Source organism: Stegastes partitus, unplaced genomic scaffold, assembly GCF_000690725.1.
Source record: "Stegastes partitus isolate 25-593 unplaced genomic scaffold, Stegastes_partitus-1.0.2 Scaffold1640, whole genome shotgun sequence".
NCBI classification, from domain to species: Eukaryota; Metazoa; Chordata; class Actinopteri; family Pomacentridae; genus Stegastes; species Stegastes partitus.
In genome coordinates this window covers 29333-53244 of record NW_007579371.1, presented here as the reverse complement: position 1 = coordinate 53244, position 23912 = coordinate 29333, and the positions used below count along the sequence as shown (strand labels likewise).

Genomic DNA, 23912 nt, shown 5'->3' with positions numbered 1-23912 from the left:
TCTCTAAAATCAATGAATAGTCACGATAAATAACTGAGATCACAATAATATTCAGGACTGTTATTTTGCAGCCCTAAGAATCGTTACATTTCTAAATGTTCTTCAGCGTCATAGTAAACAGGAGCAGTTGTGTGTACATCCATAGATGCAAAAACAAGCTGCTAAAAGCTCATTTGGGGTACTTTGCCAAAATGTGAAAAGACACATGACAGAGCAGAGTGGGTTGTTCTGCTGTTGTGGTCAAACAGAAATCCTCAGTGGAATTAACCAAACTGTCGGCTTCGTTGTGTCACACGCAAAGAGTAAATGTTGGTCCCATCTGCTAAGTTGTGTTTGTACCAGTTGCCCCGTGGTCCCTTAAAACAAATATCTCATTCTTTCTAGATTAAACATTCAGCACATTACACCTCACTAGTCACTTGCATTTCAAGAATGAACAACAGCTAAGGAGCAAAAAACTAATTAACAAATCATTTGTACGTTTGAACCTCACTTAAAGGACTGAATCACCCAGTGAATCCAGTGTAAAGACAAAAGCAACCCCTTTCTCTTCGTGTTATGGTTGTATACAGATAACAGGCGACTGACTGGTGTCAGCTGGATAAATAATGGCATAAATCTGCTTGAACAACAGTTAAATTGATGTAACACACTGGATTTGATTCCAACCCTATGACAGACATGACATATCTGGTAATGGAAAAATCAGTGTTTCTGAAGGACTATTTATAGTTCAACCACAACTGCAAATCAGTGCATAATAAACTGTAGGTATCCATAGCAACAGTACTTTCTTCTGTTGCTATTTTTCTCACTAAATCTCACCTCTGAAACTGTTGTTGGATTAAACTTATTACAGATAAACTTTAATAAAAATGCTGACAGTTTGAAAGCTTCCCTTTTTGAAGTATAAGTCTGATAATACTGTAACAAGTATACTGACATCACTTTACGTTTTACAAAGGATAGCAGCTTTTCCTGTTTCTTTCTCAGCACATAAACGAATAAGAAAACCAAGCAAGAGGCTGATTGAATGGACTGAAGAGTACGACCAGATTTTCTCCACGAGGAAGAAAACCAAAAAGCCTCTCCAGTCGATTGGAAAGGTAAAACTCATACAAAGTAAGCTCTGCTGTAGTTCTGCAATTATATCTCGTCGTACGTGCATAGTACTCTATGCCATTAAGCAGCCAATAGAACTTTGTGTAGCTGCACTTGATACTCATTCAGTTTGTTCTGTCAGGCCACCCAACCCATTACCTCCACGTCTGAGTCCTCGGGGACGGACAAGAACACGCACGACCATCCGTCCTTGAATTTACTTCCTGAAATACAGACGCCGCCTCCTGAGGAAATCGCTGCTCCAACGCCAGCGGAACTACAAATTCCCAGCACTGAAAACACATCTCCCCAAGATGCACCTGTTCTCTCCATCGACACATTAACGCCTCCCCCTGAAGCTGAACCTTCGCTGTCAGATGGCCTCGTCAAAGGCAACGGTGAGTTTGCGTGCCTCTGTTCGGGTTCTTGGAGGGGTTTTTTTTCCCCTGTCACATTTTTACTCACTGTGGGCTGCAATATAAAGCCCTGCACCTCTATGGAAACAGCACAACCATGACTATAAGAGGAGAGAACTGTGGTCTGTCTTGTGAAGCATTACAAAGTTAGAATGCCATAAATCAGAGAAAAAGAACATTTATTTTACTGTACAAATATGGAATCAATACAACATTTTTCTAAGTGTCCATAGTTGTTATCAACACTGGAAAGAAGACAGTGACTCTACATGGTATAGATATTTTGCTACTTACACTTTTTATGTGTTTCCAGACTTGTGTCCTATCAGGCCAGTGCCTTTGTGTCAGTGCACAGCCTGAAAAGTCCCTACATTTTTGTCTTATGACTCCAAAAAGTTAATAATTGTTTCATGGTTTGTGCCAAGGAGTGCAGAGTTTCCCTTTTTTACATAATCTGATTTGTACAGTTTATTATTGGAAAATTATTAAATGAGACAAGTAAAAATAGTTTCAGTGAAATTTCACTGTTTCAAGCTTAGATTTGGTTAATTTTCCAGACAAAGCTGAAAGTCACACTGTCAAAATGTTGAAAACACAACGATTCTTACTGTTACTAGGTTTTGCCTTTGATGAATGATATCATTTTGTCGATTTTTTTTTTTGTGTGCTTTCCAACCCATTGGCGGGCTTTAAGATTCAGTGGGTTAACGTAACCGCATTCAGAATCACACAAAACAGGGCAAAGTAAAGTCTTCCCGGTAAATATCACTACACCTCATGGCCAGAAGTATGTGAGCACCAGAATAAAGCTTGCACCCGATTATGACGCACATGTGACTGTTAAACAAGCCAGTCCATAACCTTTGGGCATTAATATCCTGTGGTAACATCAGCTAAACGCTATTGTGAGGCTGGCCATTGATGTAAGGTGATACAGCCTGGATCACAGTCAGCATTCAAGCTTGTCCCAAAGCAGGTCAGGCCTCTGTAGAGCCCTGATTGTGTGCACAAGGGGCATGAACGCACTGAAACAACAAAGGGCCTTCTACAAACTACAAACTGCTGCCACAGTGTTGGAAGATTTTCCGGCACCGGAACAGGAAACAATGAACAATTTTCTGAAACTCATTTCACTTTCTGTGTCGTATTATTATCCACAGTGTCTGACAATAGGACGATTTTGATGTTAAGGGTATATATATATATATATATATGACAGCAGCAGAAATCACAAACTGCTCCTAATATATTGTACAGTTCTGATTGTTGTTTTGATTGGAAAATGTCATTTCATTTTTATGCATTCAAAAACAGCCATCTTTGTTCAAACAATAACTACACCAGTTAGCTCTTTTAACATATTTTACCAAAAAAAAGGCCCAAAAGTTGTTTTTTTTGGCCTTTGTTGGATAGTGTTAGTGAGAGAGTGGCAGGAAGGTAGGGGAGGACATGTGGGAAAGGGTCATGAGCGGGATTTGAACCCATGACCTCCACACTGGGACTGTAGCCCTGTACATTGGACGCCAGCTCAACCAGGTGAGCTATAGCGGTGCCCCAAAAGGCCCAAAAGTTTGCCATCATTTTGATTGTTGGATCCATATGGTGAAAACGGTGTGCAGCACACAGCGAGCCACCAGTTATAGAGTAAAAAAACGACATTGTTTATTATGTAGTTGGAATCAGGTGGTTTTGTGATTTGAAATGATGTGTAATTAGGTTCAGAATAAAATGCAACAATGAACAATTTGATGGTGTAAGTTTAAAACAAGTGACCACAGTTTGAACTAAAACTACTCAGGTCCTTTTGAACCACAAGATGAAGGTGGTGGACTCATCTTAGTTGAACTGTAATTTCCAGCAGATGCACTATTAAACAAATTAAGCGTTTCCAGATTGTTAATCCAGCCTCGTGTGCAAAGTCTCTAAAACCACTGAGTTGGACTGTTTATAACAAACGTCGCTGAAGCTTTTTATGTTTGGTGCTGACCCGACTGTGACGTTCGGTTAACAGGAAGTGCTCCTGTGCTGGAGAAGAAGCGTAAGAGGAAACCCACCCAGAAGATCCTGGAGTACTGCCTGGAGGCCGAGGCGTCAACGGGCCCCAAGAAGAAGGTACAACACAGACGTCTGTTGTGTGTACATTAGCTCATGTGATGTCACGTGTGTGTGTATTTATACTGTGAAGGACCAGTTCAGACTTGTACAGTCCAGCTCCATTCACATCAGAAGCTCTAATGAATCCAGTCTGTGAAGCTCAGAGTGTTCAGTCGAGGCCGCTGCTCCGACAGACTGTCTGTCTGCTCAGTTCTACAGTTTATAGATGGAAACGATGTCATGATTGTCAGGTTATCGTGTTTGTTTTGTGTTGTCTTCAGGCTTGTGTTTGGATCAGCGACATTTACATCATTCAGCCACGTCCAGGGACAGAGGGGGTCGTATTTTTATTGTCACGGGTTGAAAAGTTGTGGGAATCAGTCATCCTAGAAATGAACAAACGACTCATCACGTGTAGTTTGCAGCTCTTTCTTCTTGAAAAGCTCTTAACGCCCTTCTACTGTAGTGTCATTTTAAGTTCCAGTGTTTTCATCAAGCACCTCTTAAACCTACGAAGGTTAGTGAGATGGATTTATGATCCTTTAGCCTTAAGATGTTTTTGAGGAAGGGATATCGGAAGTGTCTGGATGTAAAAGATGAACAAAAGAAAATACTGCAGCTTTGAGCAAACAGGGAAACCAAACCAAAAAAAACAAAAACACTTTCAGGAGGTCGTTTATCGTTGTTTCTTGATGTTTATTTATCTCTTCGATGTGCGCTAGTCTCTAAATTTATCTTGAACGTCATATTTCTTCTCCTTTGCTTTTGAATTGATTTGAACTGCTTTTAATTCTTTGAAGCAAAAGTTAGATTTTTGGATTTATGTTCTTTCCTGGACAGACCAACACAATATCACAAACGGAGATGGTTTCTGTCAGGTCAACGTGAATATTTTCTGATAATGTTTCTCTTTGTCACAGGTCAAAACACTGAAGAACAGTTCAAATCCTGCTCCTCAATCTGGTCAGTGAATCAACTTACAGCTGTGTACATCACACTACAGTGTATATATCATGATGTTAGTCACTGCTTTTTTCATTGCACAAGTTTTTAGACTGTAATGTAACTTGGATGTTAATGTAGTTAAATTGTATAAAGTGCAACTGAACCCATTTTTCTTCCAGTTGAATCGCAGGAGTTTGTGCATTAAAGAATTGTGATTCAAAATGAATTAAAATGGAGAATTACTTGCATCTCACTGGCGTTCTTTGGTTTTCCGTCTTCTCTGTGGTGACTGCTTCTAACACGGTTTTCTTACTCCTAGATTCTGCAGCACCACCTTTAAAAATAAAGAATAAAGCACTCACAGCCTCCACACCGACTACAGTCTCTGAGCTTTCCACCAGTTCACCCACAGCCACCATTCAGACGGATCACAGCACTCCGGCACCCGCCAGCGGACCGCCAGCTTCACCTGAACCCAGCCAGGTGGAGACGGTACCAGTAGACGATGGGGCTCCTCAACCGGACGACAGTAAAACTGAGGAGGTGAAAAAGGACTCAGCAGAGTCAGAGGTCAGACATCTTTACTTTTTACACACAACTGTTGTTCTCCTGTTCGTGATTTATCACTATCCAACATTTCATTTGTCTCTGAAGGGTGAACCGTCCAGCCTGGACCACAGTTTCTCCTCCATGAAGGACGAGTTGTCGCTGTGTGATGACACACTTTTACCCGCGAGGAAGATCATCGGCGACCGAGGAGGTCCAGCCTCCATGAAGGAGAACATATGTCAGGTGAGTTTTTCACAATTTACTGATGGAAAGAGAGTATTAGAGCTGCATCCAGAAGGTTTTTTAATCATCGCAGCGATGGAGTTTTGAAGAGTGGTGACACTCTGGGTTTATTTTATAGTTCAGTCCTTGTGAGAACTTGTCTCTGATGTTTGGCACTGAGCATGTTGTTAATGGAGAATCAGCTGTTTTGTGATGGATGGATTTCTTCAGAAAGATTATCCTGTCATTTTGCGACACAACAGATCATAAAGCTGCCAGTCTAGATTGTATCATAGCTTTTGTTTCACAGTTTAGATCATTTTTTGGATCATTTTGGATCATCAAAACCAAAAGGGAGACACAAAAGCTGCCATAAGTGTCCCTGTCAAGTTTTAAGTTTTAAGATGCTCTGTTCAGGTGAACACAAAACTGCTTTATATCTTGTCAGTGCAACTCAGTGTAAGGATTTAGGGAATTATTCCCTGTAGGGGAGGAGGTATGTTTTCCTAATAATAATAACACATTTATTTATATAGCACCTTTTGGAGTTTCCAAAGTGCTTTACAGAGAGGCCAAAAAAGGAAGATACTCAGGAAGACCATTAAACAGAGAAAGGCTAAACAGAAAGGAAGACAAACCAGACAAGCAATAGGTGGAGAAAAACAGTTAAACACAATAAAAGATACAAAACCCAACATATAGAATCTAAATATAAATAAATCACTACAACAAGCACCATAAACATAAATAAAAATAATAATAAAAGAACCAAAAAATGCCATATGACATTCAAGAAAAGCAATAAATAGAATATAAGAAAATAGAAAGAAAAATATGGCGAAGTAATAATATTGTAAAGTCATAAAAACAAGGGTCACATTTTTAAAAAACACTAATAATAATTAGAAAAAGTTTACAGTGCCTCTTGTCTGTTTTAATGTCTGTACCCAGGTTTATGTAGAAATTACCAGGCACAGGTGCAAATCATTTTCTTTAAAACTGTGAAGTTTACAGTGTGAAACACGGTAAAAGATACAACATGCAAGATACAGAATTTCAGTATAAATAAATCAAATAAATGGCAACACGTTTTAAAAGCACCAAAAATACCATGTCACATTAAAGAAAAAGAACAAATAGAACGGAATAAATTGAAAGACAAATATGGTAAAACCATAAAAACATAACAATGTTGTATTTTCTTTTAAAATAAAATATCTGCTTTTTTCTCTAAGCAGGTTAATGCAAAACTTGACAGGCACAGATGTGGATAATTTTGTTTAAAATTGTGAGATAAAACATTGGCCTTGTTGAAGGACTGTGGTCTCCAAGTGTCCTTCTGGTCACTTTAAATAAGAACAGCAGCAGTAAAACTGTCTTTCACTCCATGATAGTTAAAACTTTTTAAATTAATCTGCAGTTCACATGTACGAGGATCCGTACGTGGATCAACTACAGTTTGTTACTCGCCTGCTGTCACTACTTCACCAACCACTAATGTGCTGAAATAACAAAGAAACACTTGTGAGAAAATAGCTACTTACTGCAAGAGTCTGCTCTTGATTCAAACAGCGTTTTATTGCAGAGAGTGTTGAAACCAATACAGCGTCCTTGTTCAGGAGCACAATGGAGGGCAGCTGGCTTCAGAGCATCAGTGTTGCACAGTTAATTGTTCATATTCAGTTTCTGTGCTGCGGCAGCATAACATGAACCCTGAAATGGGAAATTGATCCTTTTCACATCGTTACATGTCTTCCTGGCTCTATTATTTCTCATTAAGACAAAAACTGAACACATCAAGAGTCTGTGCAGCCACTTGGTCATGTAATGATCAATGATTAAACATGTAACAGGGCTCATCTGGACATGTGGCGGCTTGTTTTTATGCTTTTATGGCCAAGACCTGCTTTCGTATTGTGTTGTGTGCCTATGTATTTAACTGTTGTGTGAATCTGTGTCAGATTAGATCAGTAATTTTCAACAGCGAGGCTATAACTTACCGCAGGTGTTATCTGATCAAATCTGACATCTCCTGCCCTCCCACTACTCAGTCTGGCTGTTTGTTGTCCTGGTTTGAGCACTTAAAATTGCGACTGCACTCTATCTTCACCTCTTTTCTCAACGTAATGTAATGTTTTTAACTAAACATTTTGTTGAAAAAGTAGGTTTTAGTGCAACATAGCACCATGCATAAGGTTTGTAGTAAAGCGAGACAAACTGGGAGATGAAACTAATTTTCTGTCATGTAGAAAATAGCTTTATTATGTAATGTAACATGTGTTCTGCTTATTTGGTACATGTTTGATTTCCAGTCTTCGTCTTTTTTTGGTCCCTCATTTCTACGCTCTCTCCATCAAACCACACAAGAAATGGGAAATCTGCTTTGAATCCCTCGTTGTATTTTACGTCTGAAAGCATCTTGTATTTTTGTCTCAGGTGTGTGAGAAGACGGGGGAGCTGCTGCTCTGTGAGGGTCAGTGTTGTGGAGCTTTCCACCTGGCCTGCATCTCTCTGGCCGAGGCGCCGAAGGGGAAGTTTGTCTGTCCAGAGTGCAAATCAGGTGCGTCTGAATTCCACAGCTACTGAAGAATACGTGTATTGTTGTCAATATGGACAACAGTCTGGGTTATGCTCATTTAGATTTTCTATTTTAAACTCCAACCACAGAACTAAAGATAGTTTTACAGACAAAGGTGTCTCTCTTAAACTCCAACTGTGAAATATCAAACAGATTTTCATTATTTTGTAGAGACTTTATTTCAGTCCTTAATCAGGTCAACAAAACTGGTTCCAGCATCATTTAACTGTCAACAAAAATCTCAATTCAGGAGTTTTTGCTTTAAACATAAGTTGTTACTTAAAAAAAATGTAAAAAAATCACCTTTTATTAATATGTTTTTAATGTTTTAGCAATTGTTTGTGTGTGAGAATCGTAAGACTGACAAATCAGGAGCAAACATTGTTTTAATTTGCCAATTTTAAGGTAGAAAATAAACAAAGTGACACATGTTAAGTTAGTATTTATTTAATAAAGACAAAAATACATTCATGTAATTTAATTTATTCTTGAAGTGGAAAATCTCCTGATAAACACATCCTCATCTTTTGAGCAGTGAACTAAAGTCCACAACAGGAAAGTATAAATAAGTGATATTCAGGCGTTCAGAATGAAAGCATTTGGGCTTGAGCTGCATAAAGAGAAAAAACCAACCGTCAGTGTGAGCACATAATTATTCTTATTGTTGGTATTTTATGTTGTTAGAGGGCTGAATGAAGGAGTTAATGGTTTGTCATCCTTTAAGAATATTTAAAGAAATGTGAAATCGATATAACACTGAATGATAATCCATCTGATAAGTGATGATTTATACTAATAATGTCAAACCTCTGCTGTGTTCAGGCGTCCACACCTGCTTTGTGTGTAAAAAGCGCAGTGAGGATGTGCGGCGCTGCATGATTCCTGTCTGTGGGAAGTTCTATCACGGAGAGTGCATCGCCAACTACGCTCCGACTGCGCCGGTGAACCGAGGCTTCCGCTGCTCGATCCACGTCTGCCTCACCTGCTTCATCGCCAACCCCAACGGCTCCAACATCTCTAAAGGTGAACAGAGGACGCTTGGGGAAACACCTGCCCCGTAGTTACCTGTGTGGTCTGACTTTTCGTTTGTCTGCAGGTCGTCTGGTTCGGTGTGTGCGCTGCCCGGTAGCTTACCACGCCACAGACCTCTGCATGGCAGCCGGCAGCGTCGTGCTCTCCAACAACAGCATCATCTGTCCAAACCATTTCACCCCTCGACGCGGCGTCAAGAACCACGAGCACGTCAACGTCAGCTGGTGCTTCGTCTGCACCGAAGGTACTGGATCCAGTTTAGTTAAACTCCAAACTTTTTCTTTTTTTTTTTAGCTGGAGGTAGTGAAGTCTGACTGACTTGCTTTCATCCGAGATTAAGATTTTATTTTCCCATTTGTATATGACATTTATTGTATGAAAATCCATCCATCAGTTAGACATTCCCACTTTATCGGTCGCGGGTGGCTGCAGCCTCTCCTAGCTGGCATCGGACCAGAGACAGGGTCCTGGACAACATTAAATAATAATGTAAAAAGGCTGAATAGTAACATAAAAAAGACAGCTGATGGATAGCACCCTCGGTTTTCTCTTGAGCCAAAATTTTTATACAATTCTGGAACACTGTAAAGTCTGAGGACAAACTGTTACAAAGTGGGTACGACGGGTTCAGTACTGTTTGTTAGGATCTAATTTTCTAAGCAAAACTGAGCGTTTTAGTGTTGAGTTGCTTCTTCATTATTTGATTTTTCTGCCTATGACAGGAAAGAGCTGCAGTAAGTTGAAACAAACATTGCATGTAGTTTTCACAGCTAATGAGCTAGAAAGCAGTTACTCATTCAGGCAACCTGTGTGGACATTAGCAGTAATTTGGAGTCTTGCTGTCACTGTGTAATACTCACTCTTCTTTTAGCTAAAGTTTGATCTTGACTCAGAAGCTGCTAAATGTTTCACTTTTCTATTTTTTTAACTGTTGAAAAAATTCCTAAGTTAGTTGTTTGGCCCAAATTCCCAAACACTCCTGAGATGATTCTAGTCCACGGTACAGGATCCTGTAGCTCAGTTCTGTAAAAAGCACCACAAAGTCCAAAACGGAGCAGAATCAAATAATCTCCAATTAGGACTGAGTTGAAATATGAAAAAGAAAAGCAAAACATACAGACTGCTTTTCAATGTAAAATACTTGGTCACAAATATGGAGAAAAACGTTCTTTTTGTGGAACTTTCAGAACTGATTGAGTAGGTATGACAAGTTGTGCCACAACTACAAGAATATTGCGAGGTATGCAAGTCCATATTTTGAGCTATGAAGATGTTGGACAAATCAGGGATGGTTTGAGCAGAGATTGTTCTAAAAATGTGATGATTTGAGATTGAATGCTCCGATTATGGGTCTTTTTAAAGTTGAAGTTGTTAGAACTCATCACACTTTAGTCCCTCAGAGTTGTTACTCCCATTGAACTCTCTGAACTTAAAATAGTCTTTTATGAAGCAATTTCACGTGAATTTTTGCACAAAGGTACTTTTTTTGTGTTGAATACAATCATTTTTTTAAATGTCCCATTTGAAACCCAATTTTTTTTCCTGTTTGTTGATAAAACTGAAACTATATTTTAACTCTGTCTCTTATGCTGAGCAGGTGATGCCGACTGAACCTGACATTGTGTTAAAACAAAAAGACAAGCTAGAAGAGGCTCTAATAGAGTAATGAAGTGATGTCACATATAGTTTCCTAACTGAAAATGGGCTTTTAATGTTGATTTAAGTCTGAAAACTGCTGAATATAACAGTGAACGTGGCTCTCGCCAAACGTTAGCGAGCCAAAGTTGCACCCTGAACAGTGAAACCAACAGTGTTCCTGGTCCTGTGCTGCAGGTGGCAGCCTGCTGTGCTGCGAGTCCTGTCCAGCTGCGTTTCACCGCGAGTGTCTGAACATCGAGATGCCTAAAGGCAGCTGGTACTGCAACGACTGCAAGGCCGGGAAGAAACCTCGATACAAAGACATCCTCTGGGTGAAGGTCGGCCGCTACAGGTCAGGGATGAGAAACTGCTGACGGCAAACCAAGTCAAATAAGAAGTCCTCTCAGAGCCACTGTAGCACATTTCTGCAGTCTTCTGTTGTATTATTTCTTTTTAACAAGATTCTTTTCACAATATAAGATAGTTTTTTTATTTATTTTTTCTTAATCTGTGTGTTCTCTGACTTTTCTGAGGTTTGTGCTTTTGAGTGAAATGTCTCAAAAACTACTGGATTTAGTCCCATAACACATAATGTAGATAATCATGTTCCTCTCAGGATTAACTGTAATAACTCTGGTGTTTCTGACTTAACACCAGCATCAGAGCAAAATTTAAATTTGTCTACTTCAGTTCATGGCCAAGTATCTGCTGTGCTCTTTGCTCTTTGTAAAATATTTCAACTTTATTATTTGTCCCTTGAAGGGCGATTTGTTATGCAGCAGCTTACACAAGCATTCACAGTAAACAAACAATAAAAACATTAAAAAAACAAATTAAAAGGAAATGTTTTTAAAAAGTAAACACAGCCTGCAGTTCAGCCGAATAGTCCCTGAATTTTTGTCATGTGGCGATTGGATGCAGTTGAGTCACTAATTCCTCACAGAGTTGAACAATATCTTGTTTTTCACAGGATCTGGGTCAAATGCCTTATTTTTGGCAATTTTAAAGTGAGCATGGTAAAATAGGTATAAAATACCCTGATTTTAAGTGTAAAGTTCTACAATAGAACAACACGTCACAAATGAGTAGTTCAAGGACTGTCAGAAATTTGTAAATGTAATGATTGTCTATATTTTAACATTTTCATGTTTGGTGCTGGTACTTTGGGATTCAGAGGGACAAATTCTTCCTCTCCTGTTGTTCTGTTCCTTATGTGTGTGTCTTTTTTTCCCTGCTCCTTAAAGGTGGTGGCCTGCAGAGGTCAGCCATCCCAAAACAATCCCAGAAAACATCCAGCGAATGAGGCACGATGTCGGGGAGTTCCCGGTTCACTTCTTCGGCTCCAACGACTACCTGTGGACGTACCAGGCCAGAGTCTTCCCCTACATGGATGTGGACGCCAACAGCAAAGAAAAGATGGGGAAAGGTGTTGATGCAACGTACAAGAAAGGTATGGTGACTTTTAGAACAGATTCTGAGAGAAAAATTTCACTTTTAATCTATTTAATGTTGTTTTACACCATTCAGTGTCTCCACTGGTTATGATGCCTTGACATTGTTGAGTTTCTGACTATTGGTGTCGCTCCTCAGCTTTGGAGGAGGCGGCTGTGCGATTTCGTGAGCTGCAAGCAGAGAAGGAGCTTCGACAGCTTCAAGAAGACAGAAAGAACGACAGGAAGCCACCTCCATACAAACACATTAAGGTCAGGGAGAAGACTTTTGCTTCATGTCTTTGTTTGGTCCAAAATGCTTTGTTCTGCAGGTTTCCTCAAAAGTGAAGCGGTGTCTGCCGAGTTCCAATTTCGATCTTTAATTATAGCTTTAGCTTTCAAGACACATAGCTGGGTTTTTTCCCAAGGCTTATTGAAATCCATCCAAACAGGCCAGTTGGCTGCATTTAAACTGGAACATCTCCTCTGAAGAGCTGCTGTCCAGCACTGTGAGGCTGTTGTCCTCCTTTTTATTCATCGAAGTTCATTCATGTCTATTATTAAACTAAAAATCGTAAGGTGTCATATAAAAGCTGGTATTAAAATAATGGCCAATCTCTCCATCAACAGCCAGCTCATATGATGTATTTAGTGTCATGTAAATGTTACGGGATTAATTCTGTTTGTACACAACAGAGTCATTTTCAGTTTTTACAACCTGTAGCTACAGTAGCTCCTGTAAACAGCTAATATTAAAACTCTGGCACATGAAGACTACATGTCTGTGAAGATTCCTACTAGTCAGTCAGAACTGATGAAGCCTCTTGGATGAGAGGTGAAACATCTTCAAGACACTCAAGCAAGTCCAGTTGCTACGATTAAACTACGAGAATGAAGAGTGCATAAACTACATGCTTTGAATTTATCAAGATTTTAATGCAATTTAATCCAAGCAAAAGTACAATAAAACAAAGAAAGAAAGAAATGAATAATCACCCTAAAACCATCTTAAAGCTTTTTTCCATTGTAGTTTTTTAAGAAATTGAAAAAAAATGTAAACATAGCATATATATGTACACATACATATATAAGGAATTTTACTTTTGTCACTACAAACAAAAAATGTGATGTTATATTGAAAGTTAGCAACACTGTTGTTGGTCAACTATCTGTGTTACCTTTAACCAGACAATCCTGGATACCATACAGGTGTAATCCAGATGTTCTTTTGTCTGTGTTACAAAATGTACATGTATTTAAGTCCATATATTAAAGTATTAATTATGAAAAACAAATCAGAAGCATGTAGATCAGCAAAAACTTTAGAATGAACTTCTTTCATTTATTTTCTGCCTTCATTTTTAGAGTTTAAGGGAATTTAAAGACAACTTGTAGCTTTCAATGTTTTAGCTTTTTCACTGCTAACGTGCTAATTAGATATTTTCACAGCTTTGAGGAGCAGTCACTTTGCGTTTTACTGCACATTCTGTGTGAGCATGTGACAAACAGCGGATCTTGAATCTTGACATACACCTTTCTGACTCATTCAGGTGAATCGACCAATCGGAAAGGTTCAGATCTTCACGGCCGACTTATCGGAGATCCCGCGATGCAACTGCAAGGCGACCGATGAGAGTCCGTGTGGGATGGACTCCGAGTGCATCAACCGAATGCTGCTATACGAATGCCATCCGCAGGTACCAAAACAAATCCATCACACTCACACAGAAAATTACAAAGTTTACATGTATTGAATTTATTTTGTGAGAGACACTTCAGCCGGGCTGCAAGGTGGAGCGGTGGTTAGCACCGTTGACTCGCAGTAAGAAGGTCACCTCTTCGCATCCCGGTGAGGACACCCGGCATCTTTCTGTGTGGAGTTTGCATGTTCTCCCAGTGCATCGTGGGTTCTCTCCGGGTTCTCCGGCTTCCTCCCACAAGGTCCAAAAACATGTTGAGGTTAATTGGTGATTCTAAATTGTCTGTAGGTGTGAATGTGAGTGTGCTTGGTTGTCTGTCTCTAAGTGTAGCCCTGTGATAGACTGGTGACCTGTCCAGGGTGTCCCCTGCCTTTTCCCTAAGTCAGCTGGGATAGACTCCAGCCCCCCCGCGACCCTGGTGAGGATTAAGCGGTGTACAGATAATGGATGGCGTCACCTCAACCCAAATATTTTTAGATTTCATCTGTTCATATCGGAAAAGTGCTACACCAAATTTTTACATTTCTTTTCCAAGATTTTAGGCTTCTTAAACAGAAAAAGATGAATCAGTTGGTTGTGTGGTTACAATGGATGCAGCAGTTGTTGTGTTTTCATTCCTCTTGTATCAAAATTTATAAAGATGAGAATTTTTAGAACTCGTTCAAAAGCATCACAGTCTACGGAGCCATAATGCTGTTTTTTATTATCTAATTTAGGATTTTGATAAGGCTAAAGTAAGAATTAATTTTGCTTTTTACTGGAGTCCTTCAGTTTTTATGCAGGCTTATATTGGAGCCAGCATTTCAAAATTCTCTCTAAGTATCTCTTTTCTATAGAGCCAAATGTCATTTAGTTTGGTTTTACAGTTGTGGGTTTGGCACTGACTAAATTAGTTTCTTTTTTCAGGCCAAAATAAAAATGGCCTTAAAACCTTCCAAGTTTCTTTATCGGGGTTCACAAAGTCCCGTAGTGGAATCTTGTCCTTGTCCTTCCAGCTTGCGTGTTCATGGCAGAGGTAGTTGCTTTAATGATCCATTCTTTTGAGGAAAAAACACTTCATAGCAGTCTTTTTCATTGTTTTATTGTCCGTCCTCATCAAAGGTCTTTTGATACGTTCAGAAAATATAGCTGCAAATGTCAGCATTGTGTTGCTTTCTTATTCTTCTGAGAAAACTCTCACGCTTCTTTCAAAAAGTGGCGTTTTGAGGTTAACTTGTACAAGCCGTGTCCTTCTCCTTGTGCCAAAGTACGATCCTGTTGCATGTCCACAACACATGGCGTCACATCATTTGAGCAATTGGATTACACCAGATTAATTTCCATCTGGGAACAGAAGAAATCTTGACAAATCTTCACTTTTACAGTTGATTTCAGCAACTTGTTGGCAAGAAGTTGCACATTTAGCAGATACAACACAACATTTATTGTCTCTCTGTCTACCTCATGAATCTAAGCCCAATATTCACTCTCTAGTTGCTTTGTCTTTGGTCTCTACTGACCCCTGAGAAGATATGAGTTTTTTAACTGCTAAAATGCTCAATTACAGCCACGAAAAGTTAAACCGAGGCAGGGAAAAGAAATCAAAAAAACAAAGCTAGTTGAAATATGCTGAAACACAAAAGCAACCAAATGTGCCAAATGTGGCTTTCCAGCAAAAATGTTTGGTTTCGCATTCTGGTTTAGATCCAAACAGTTTGTAGGATTAAAATGTAAGTGTGTAAATCCCAATAAACATGACCTTAAGTAAGTAATTCTGCCTACTCTTGCTGCTGTTGCAACTCTGTCAACGCTGAAACACTAATGGTCAAACTGGCATCTGGCCTCCTCCACTGTTCCTGGAAAACGTTTCCCTCCTAATGATATAAGCTTTAGATAATTCAATTCAGACGCATTTTGATGTCCCGATGAGTTTAACCCTTTGAATTCTAAATCTTTTTTTAAATTTTTTTTTTTTATCATTTTTTGCTCCTGTGACATTTTAAACTCACTGTGGGCTCTTTTTTCACTCCAATATAAAGTCCTGCACCTTTTAGAAAACAGAGCAACCATGACTAGAAGAGACAGAACTTTAAAATGTCTTTTTGTAGTCGGTTTTAGTGACATAAATCAGAAAAAGTTGATTTTCTTTGATTATTTTACTGAATTTTTTTTAAAACTTGTTTAAAATCTTTAAAACCACTTGTTCACTGGTGTTGTTTTTATTGGAAAAATGGAGGCTCTACATGCTATTGACATTTTCAAATGAGGCATTTCTCCCACCACTCTGCACATTAACTCCAGAAAGATGTTTCACTGTGATGAATGTATGTTCTAACAACTTGCTGACAACTTGCTCCTCTGTGTGACATTTTTGAATTGTGCTGTATTGATTTTATTGATTAAGAATATATTATGTTCCATTCAGTCTCCCTTGTCCTCCCCATCTACTCAGTCTAAACACAGCCTGCAGTTCAGCTAAAAAGTCGCTGATTTTTTTGTGACATAACTGCTGGTTGTAGCGTCGTCACTCATGGTTTTTTGTTTCTTACCGTATCTTTTGCATACGGCTTACTTTTGCTAATTTCTTTTTGAATGAAACATGAAGAATGGGGGGATTTTTGATGAAATATCACAAGTTTTAAGCTTAGATTCTGACATTTATTGTGACACATGCTCCCTCGTTTTAAAACAAAACGACCCTGTGAACTTCCAGGTTTGCCCAGCTGGTGAGCGCTGCCTCAACCAGGCGTTCACCAAGCGTCAGTACAGCCAGGTGGAGATCTTCAGGACGCTGTCTCGAGGCTGGGGGCTTCGCTGCGTCCACGACATCAAGAAGGTAACTGCGGTGCTGCTGCAGACTGCTGATGCTGGTATTACCACTGCACTGCCTGCCTCTTTGCCAGAAGGTGTGTCTGAATGATGCATGTTCCCTGTGTTTTCTCTCAGGGTCACTTTGTGAGCGAGTACGTCGGGGAGGTGATCGATGAGGAGGAGTGCAGGTCGAGGATCAGACACGCTCAGGAGAACGACATCTGTAACTTCTACATGTTAACTCTGGACAAGGTGCCGCTCTGAGCCTCAACTGTAGAATTTTACTATATTCGCAACAGATTTTTTATTAATTCATGCTCATTCATTCAATGTCAGTCTCTTGTTTTTTATTTGAGCATCTGGCATGGAAAATAACTGTGGCTACCTATTTTCATCTTGATCTGAGGTCATTTTAGACTCCAGAGAGACTCGACAGGGACAAAAGCAGAGTCAGAGCCGACTCAAAAAGACCTGAGAATGATTGGACTCAATCTAAAACGTGGTTAACCTAAACAGACAGGAAATTTGTGGCAGCAAAATGAGACAGTTCTCAATTACACTGAATGTAATTTGCACCTGAAATGGTTACCAGAGTAAAGGTTAAGACACCAACCATGAATGCAAGCCCTTGGTTAGAGTCTCTTGTGCCCCAAAATGATCACCAAAACAGTCTTTAACTTGTATCCAGAGGTGGTGTCGTTTGTTGACAACATCATGCTGCACTGAGAACTGTATTTTCAAACAGACCAGCAAAGCAACATGCTGCTCACACCAGTAAAGCTAGAGGCTGTAAATGTTAAGACTGTGTCGTACTGTATTCTTTGTATCTACATCCTCCAGTAAATGGTTAGAATACAAAGCAGAAACGTAGCTAGAAGCTTTTATTGGGGTACGTTTGTGTGTTTGTCAGGACCGGATCATCGATGCCGGGCCGAAGGGGAACGAGGCTCGCTTCATGAACCACTGCTGTCAGCCAAACTGTGAGACCCAGAAGTGGACGGTGAGCGGAGACACCAGAGTGGGACTGTTCGCTCTGGTTGACATCTCTGCAGGTACGCCGCTTCTTTTCAAACAGAAAATAAAAACAGCCGCTTAAATCATGCAGTTTGTTACATCAGCAGCTGTCTGTAACTGTTTTAGTTGTCATGTGAGATGTTATCAGGAAGGGAAAATGTAAATAATGTAGTCTTGTATGCTGATATTTTATCATTTTTTCTTCTTTTTGCATGTTTTGTGGTATAGTGGTAAAAGACACATTGGAATTTAAAGGATAAATATGAAGTTTTTGACTTCACATGCACTTTTCTACACTGAGAACTGTTTTTGTCAGTGTAGTTGTGGAACTGCTGATCAATTTGTCATACCATTTTATAATCTACAGTCCACGTTTGTATAAAAGTGCTTTCTAAAGCATTTTTTTTTAAATCACTTGATCTGGCCTCTTTATCCAAAGTGCTAACCCTGAACCCCAACTGACAAACCGAGTGCTGCATCTCCTCCAAGTCGTATGTTTTTATTCGTTCAGGCACAGAACTCACCTTCAACTACAACCTGGAGTGTTTGGGAAACGGGAAGACGGTCTGTAAATGTGGAGCACCAAACTGCAGCGGCTTCTTAGGCGTCAGGCCAAAGGTGAGGCGAGTGACACAAATGATGCTCGTCAGTAAGTTTAATCATAGAGCACGTTTTACAACAACCTGCGCCGACCAAAGTGCTGAACATGTTTTAACAAAAATATGTGCAAAACGCAGAGAAACAGAAAACAGGGTAAAAATTTGTGAGATCTGTTAAGACAGAATAAAATTAAAAAAATACAACAATATTAAGACCACTAAGAGCAACTAAAAGGCTTTGAAAACATGATTTTAAGAGATTTCTGAGAGGTTTCAGTGGACGAGCAACATTTGACTGAAAGAGGAAGACTTTACATGTAATTTTAACGTCACAATGTACAAAAACATACATTTTTACCGTCATTATTTGACTTCTCTCTTTATTCCAAACCAGAACAACCCTCCATCTGAAGACAAAGGCCGCAAGCTGAAGCGGAGAGGCCACGGCAAGAAGAAGAAAAAGGTGGTTTTGACCAAAGAAAGGGAGGACGAGTGTTTCAGCTGCGGTGACGGAGGTCAGATGGTTTCCTGTAAGAGACCCGGATGTCCCAAAGTTTACCATGCAGACTGTCTGAACCTCACCAAGAGGCCTGCAGGTCAGTGGCTGCAACCAGCAGAGTCCTGTTGTCTAGTTCAGCTTGTGTTGGTGGGACTCAATAGGCAGCACGGTGTTCCTTCATGAGGAACCGTATTCCTGGTGCACAGTTTTTGGGTGGTTTGTGAGCTTAATTGTCTTAATTGGAGAAAAGGTTTAAGTTAACAGTCTTTCATTGTCACCACACTGTTACTACACAGTGCTCTGCTGGCTGCTCATGTTTATGCACTTTATCCTCTAGACTTTACCTTAAGGTACCTATTCATCATCATACAACTCTTACTTTTGTAAACTTCACATTATGTTGCAGTCCATGAGCCAGTCTGGGGAAAAAGTTACTGATGCACTGGTGTGTTTGAGGCATTTTCACTTCAACTGAATTTTATTTCTATAGCACCAATCCATAACATATCACCTGAAGGATTTTTATACAGAAAAACCAACAAAACTAGTTTCCTTTTAAGTCTGTTTTAGCAAGCACTTGGTAGGAAGGGGGAAAAAACTCCCCTTATGTTGTAGTTGGTCAAAGTAAAGTTAATTTTAACTGCTTTCTGTACTTTTGGCTGATTTAATATTTATTTTATTTATTTATTTATTTGTTTGACAAGTGACAATGCACATTAATCAACATTGTACAATGTAAGCGTGCCCGAGTTACCTCGATTAAGCTAGTTTTCATCGGTAGATCCTTTGGCAGTTGTCAAAGCCAGCCTAAAAAAATTTTAAGAAATTTACATCACATAACAATTTACACATACAATAAAAATACAGAGGAAAAACATGCAACCAGTATTTTTACATTTCCTGTGACAGTTAGTGCTCACAGGTCTGTGTCTCTAGCAGCCACCTTTTGGCGTTCTTTTTGAATGAAAACAATGATGGAGACTCTCTTATCCCTTCAGGCACTGTATTCCACAGTTGGGACGCTCTAAATGAAAAGACAGCCTGGCCAAACACAGGTTTTCTGTGGGGGAGAATGCAGTCCTCCCTCACTGCCCCCCTGGTTTCTCTGCCTGTACTCGATCTAAAATGAATAAAGTCATTCAGTGAAGGGGGAGCAGAAGCAGTTTTAATTCTGTACATTAAACAAATATTTTTACATTTTACCAGATTATCCCAGCTCAGAAGTTTCTATTTCTGTAGAATGTGGTAATGATGATAACTGTATGGTTTTTTTATCCAATGTTTTTAGAGCTTGTTTATATAATGATTTTATGGGACTGATTATTGTAGCACGTGAATTAGACCAAGTTATGATACAATATGGGAGAGAATCATGGCAAAAAAAAAAAGTCTGTTTTTGCAGCTTCATTTGATAGACAGTCTCTAATGAACTGAAAATTTGATAAACTGAATTTGACCTTATTACAAGTTTTTCTAATATGCGATTTGAAGCTGAGGTTTGAGTCTAAATTTAATCCCATATATTTTAATTCTGTAATGGCCTGTAGTTTTTTGTCCTGCTATTGAGATATCTGGATCAACATTTAAATTGTGAAGTAGAAATACCCTGTACACACACTTCAGACGTGCCCTTGCTGTAAGTACAGTGCTTTTTACTACTACATTTGGCACATTAAATTTTCCACCTAGCTGCACATCCAAAGAACATTTTTTTTTCTTCATTTTTTGACATTTCATGATCTAATATTTCATTCTTACTTTCACACATTGAAGTTCCAAACGTGAAAACAAAGCCCAGTCTTTTGTCACACTTACTTTTATGCTGTTGTTTTATATGAACTTTCTCATAGTTTACTTGCTCTATGTGGCTAAATGTTCTGATTCTTCATACATCTTCTGTTCTATTTTAAAGTTTACTAATATATATCTGCTGCTTTCCTTCTTGTCTGTGTGCTTGCTGCAGGTCGGTGGGAATGTCCGTGGCACCAGTGCGACATATGCGGTAAGGAGGCGGCGTCCTTCTGCGAGATGTGTCCCAGCTCCTACTGCGCCCAGCACCGCGACGGCCTGCTCTTCATCTCCAAGCTGGATGGCAAGTTGTCCTGCAGCGAACACGACCCCTGTGGGCCGGAGCCGCTGGAACCGGGGGAGATCCGGGAGTACGCACCTGAGCCCAGAGCTCTCCCCTCTGGGCTGGGGATGGCCGTCATCCCCCCTGCCAACTCCTCCACCACCACCACCAGCAGCAGTGCGACCCCGACCTCCAGGAGGACCCAGGAGAGCAGCTCCGGGGCCAACGTGTGTGCTTCCGAGCCGTTTCCCGCCTTTTCCATCCCGGTTCCCATCACCATCCCCGTCGCCGCTCCCGCCGCCTCGCCTCCGCCCAGCAGCTCTGACGCTCCCAGCAGCCCACACGTGTTCGACCTCCCGCACTACTCGCCTATCTCCTCATATGAGGAGGAGAGGGACGTCTTAGAGGAGGACGAGGAGGAGCTGTTGGCTGAAGATGATGATGAGGAGGAGGAGGAAGAGGAGGAGCTAGTGGAAGAGGGCGAAGTAGGGAGGCAGAAATCAGACACTAACCAAGAGGATGGAGAGGCAGAGATGGAGGAAGAGGGGCTGGAATACCTGGAGCTCAAAGACGAAGAGGAGGAAGACGATGATGATGATGACGAGGACGAGGAGGAGGAGGAGGAGGAAGAGGAAGAAGAAGAGGAGGAGGAGGAGGAAGAGTGATGCACAGTGAATTATTCTAAACAGAATCAACAGAGTCACTACAGTGGGGAAGCACATGGAGATGAATGAGTCAGAGTCGGTCACTGTTCGTATTCAGTCATCAGCTGGATGTACGGAGAGATTTGTAGGACAAAACGTAAATAAATTGTGAGGTTTAAAAAAAACAAAAAATAGGCAGCATCCTGTATAGATTTATATATAAATATATATAGACACACTGACACATATTCAACAAATTCACAGTTTATTTATGCTTGCGTTTTGTCCTAGTAATCGCTCCCTGACCTCGTTACACACTTGCTGTGAGTGCAAAGACAATTATCCAGAACTGCCACATAAAACTTCAAACACATTTCACTTCGATACGCTTGTTTTCTCACGTCATCCAAATTCACCTGCTTGGTTTGTATTTCAGGTGTCATAAAGTGGACGTGTGGGAGGCTGCTCCAGTTGTTTTATGCTAGAAAAAAACCTACAGCCTCCGGTCACTCTTCAGCTCACAGGTTCGGGACTTTAGGACCAACAGAGTCGTGGTGGTGCTCAGCTTAGGACTTCGACTGGGTTACATTTGAATTAAATCATGTTTACATCGCTGCAGTTGGAGGGTGGCTGTGATTAGTACCAGAAACAATATTTGTATTTGTTCGTAATTCAACCAGTTGAGGTTCTCTGTATCCTTTATAAGTTTGTTTATGATGAATGAAACACAGGCCTCCACTGGATTTCAGTACTATGAATTAAACAGGACACACACTGCTGGTTCGTGGCATCACCTGCCTTGGCCGCCAGACTCAAACTTCCATCCAGGACTTGACGACCTGAAACACAGGAGTCGCTGCTTCCGTTAAATCCCGTCTCTCCTCCCGTTTCCAGTTCTTCTTGACGCCTCACATCGTTTGTTGGTGCTTCAAGATCAGTGAAAATATGCTAGACGAGTGGCTGCCTGGGACAGACTCCACCACGGCAACTTTCTCTCCGTTGATCTCAACCGTTGAAGTCATTCAGTTTAATGAAAATAATTCATTTTCACTAGATAGAGATAGTTTTGGGTTGCAGCTGCTACTAGTGATTCACAGGATAACTCTAGGTTTGAACATTTCATGCCAAAAAAGACCCCAAACTGACGAGGATTTGGTGTTGTGCTCGTAGTGGTCTTCGTGTCAGGGTGGCATAGACACAAAGAAAGCATTGATGCCATCGTAGGACAATCTCATAGGTTGTTTAGCAGCTCCATGAGTCAGCCTGTCTGCAGTTTTTACAGACCGACTCTCCTGAAGGTCACGTCCTCCGTTATCTAACGTGGGGCAACACGAAATGGACACTCGGCCTCGGCCTCTCGGTCTGTGGCGGTGTGAATGCAGACGTAGCACTCGGTCGGCTCCAGTGTGTATTCTGTGCTCTGTGGTCATTATTTATATGCTGTTCTGTGACGCACAAATGATTAGGAGGGAGAGCTGCGGCTGTGTCGGCGCTCCCTCTCCTCGTTCTGGGCTCTCCATCGAGGGGGGAAACTAAAGTCTCTGATTGGAAGTGAGACGCTTGAAACAACGGACTCCTGCAATGATGCTTGCACTTCAGTATGTGTTCTTGCCACATGTGTTTCGCTCTGTCTTCAAGCTTAATATTGTCTGTGTGTTATCTGCCAATGCCTTAGAGTGTATTTCTTTGGAGATATTTTTAAGGAATGGTTTGGCGCCTGTGAGAGCCAAGTTTCCCTACTAATGCCTTTTTACAGTTGCCCAAACAAGTAATGTTTCATTCCAGTGTAATTATGACCTGTTAGATCTCAACCATTGACCTGTTAAAACAACTGCTATATAAATATATAAGAAGAAGAAGTTATGAAATAAGCACCTTGTACTGGTATCTTTATTTATTTTAGTCTAACATGAAGCCACATAGAAAACATCTGTGAGCTGCTAAAATTAAAGCCACAAAGACACTTTTAAATCTGACAATGTGTCTTTTAATTCATATAATTAAAAGACATTACATAATTCAACACTCCAAAGTTTTGTTTTTTTAATTTCCCTGCACTTTAAAATGCATTATTTAGGAAACAGTGCTTTTCCAACAACACATACAGAAATTATAGAATTCCTGTTAGCCTCACTTCATAAGTCGCTGTTAAATACTAATGATAAAATATTAAAATGATGTGGTGTTCACATTTCACTGGTTACTACAGTAATAAAACTCCAGAAACATTTGCCCTGATTAGCATGCCAAATTCTAAGTAGCATCGCTGGATAAGTTTGCTGCTAAACACTAACAAACTTTATTCTTTTATCAATGCTGAAATGATGTAATGTCGACCAATGTAGCAGTAACAACCTATTTGCTTCAGAATATGAACAGAAAATTGCAGAAAGATGTTCAGCTTTTGGAGCAACTTATTGCAGATCAAACGCTAATTAGCCTCGCTGGTTGTAGGTTGTTACTAAATGCTTACAAAATACTCATTGTTTTGCAAAAACATGATAGAATTATGTGGTGTTTGCATTAACCTGCCAGTAATTAAGTAGAAACTAATTTAGCTCTGAGTGGATGGCAAAATCCAGAAATATGT

The 23912-nt window shown here is 40.2% G+C and overlaps 1 protein-coding gene across 1 annotated transcript in view; it reads left to right on the top strand.

Moving 5' to 3' along the window:
- Positions 1-23193, top strand: part of LOC103371759 (histone-lysine N-methyltransferase, H3 lysine-36 and H4 lysine-20 specific) — a 39577-nt gene extending 16384 nt beyond the window's left edge. The window contains exons 6-24 of the mRNA XM_008301191.1: positions 994-1106; positions 1244-1499; positions 3529-3629; positions 4532-4574; positions 4876-5126; positions 5211-5348; positions 7764-7887; positions 8728-8928; positions 9002-9181; positions 10771-10927; positions 11820-12025; positions 12166-12278; positions 13556-13702; positions 16398-16520; positions 16631-16747; positions 17406-17547; positions 18021-18127; positions 18503-18704; positions 20571-23193. Of these exons, the coding sequence (XP_008299413.1) occupies positions 994-1106; positions 1244-1499; positions 3529-3629; positions 4532-4574; positions 4876-5126; positions 5211-5348; positions 7764-7887; positions 8728-8928; positions 9002-9181; positions 10771-10927; positions 11820-12025; positions 12166-12278; positions 13556-13702; positions 16398-16520; positions 16631-16747; positions 17406-17547; positions 18021-18127; positions 18503-18704; positions 20571-21343 (3494 nt within the window). The 3' untranslated portion in view covers positions 21344-23193. The remainder of the gene's footprint in view (positions 1-993; positions 1107-1243; positions 1500-3528; positions 3630-4531; positions 4575-4875; positions 5127-5210; positions 5349-7763; positions 7888-8727; positions 8929-9001; positions 9182-10770; positions 10928-11819; positions 12026-12165; positions 12279-13555; positions 13703-16397; positions 16521-16630; positions 16748-17405; positions 17548-18020; positions 18128-18502; positions 18705-20570) is intronic.
- Positions 23194-23912: the final 719 nt, after the last annotated feature.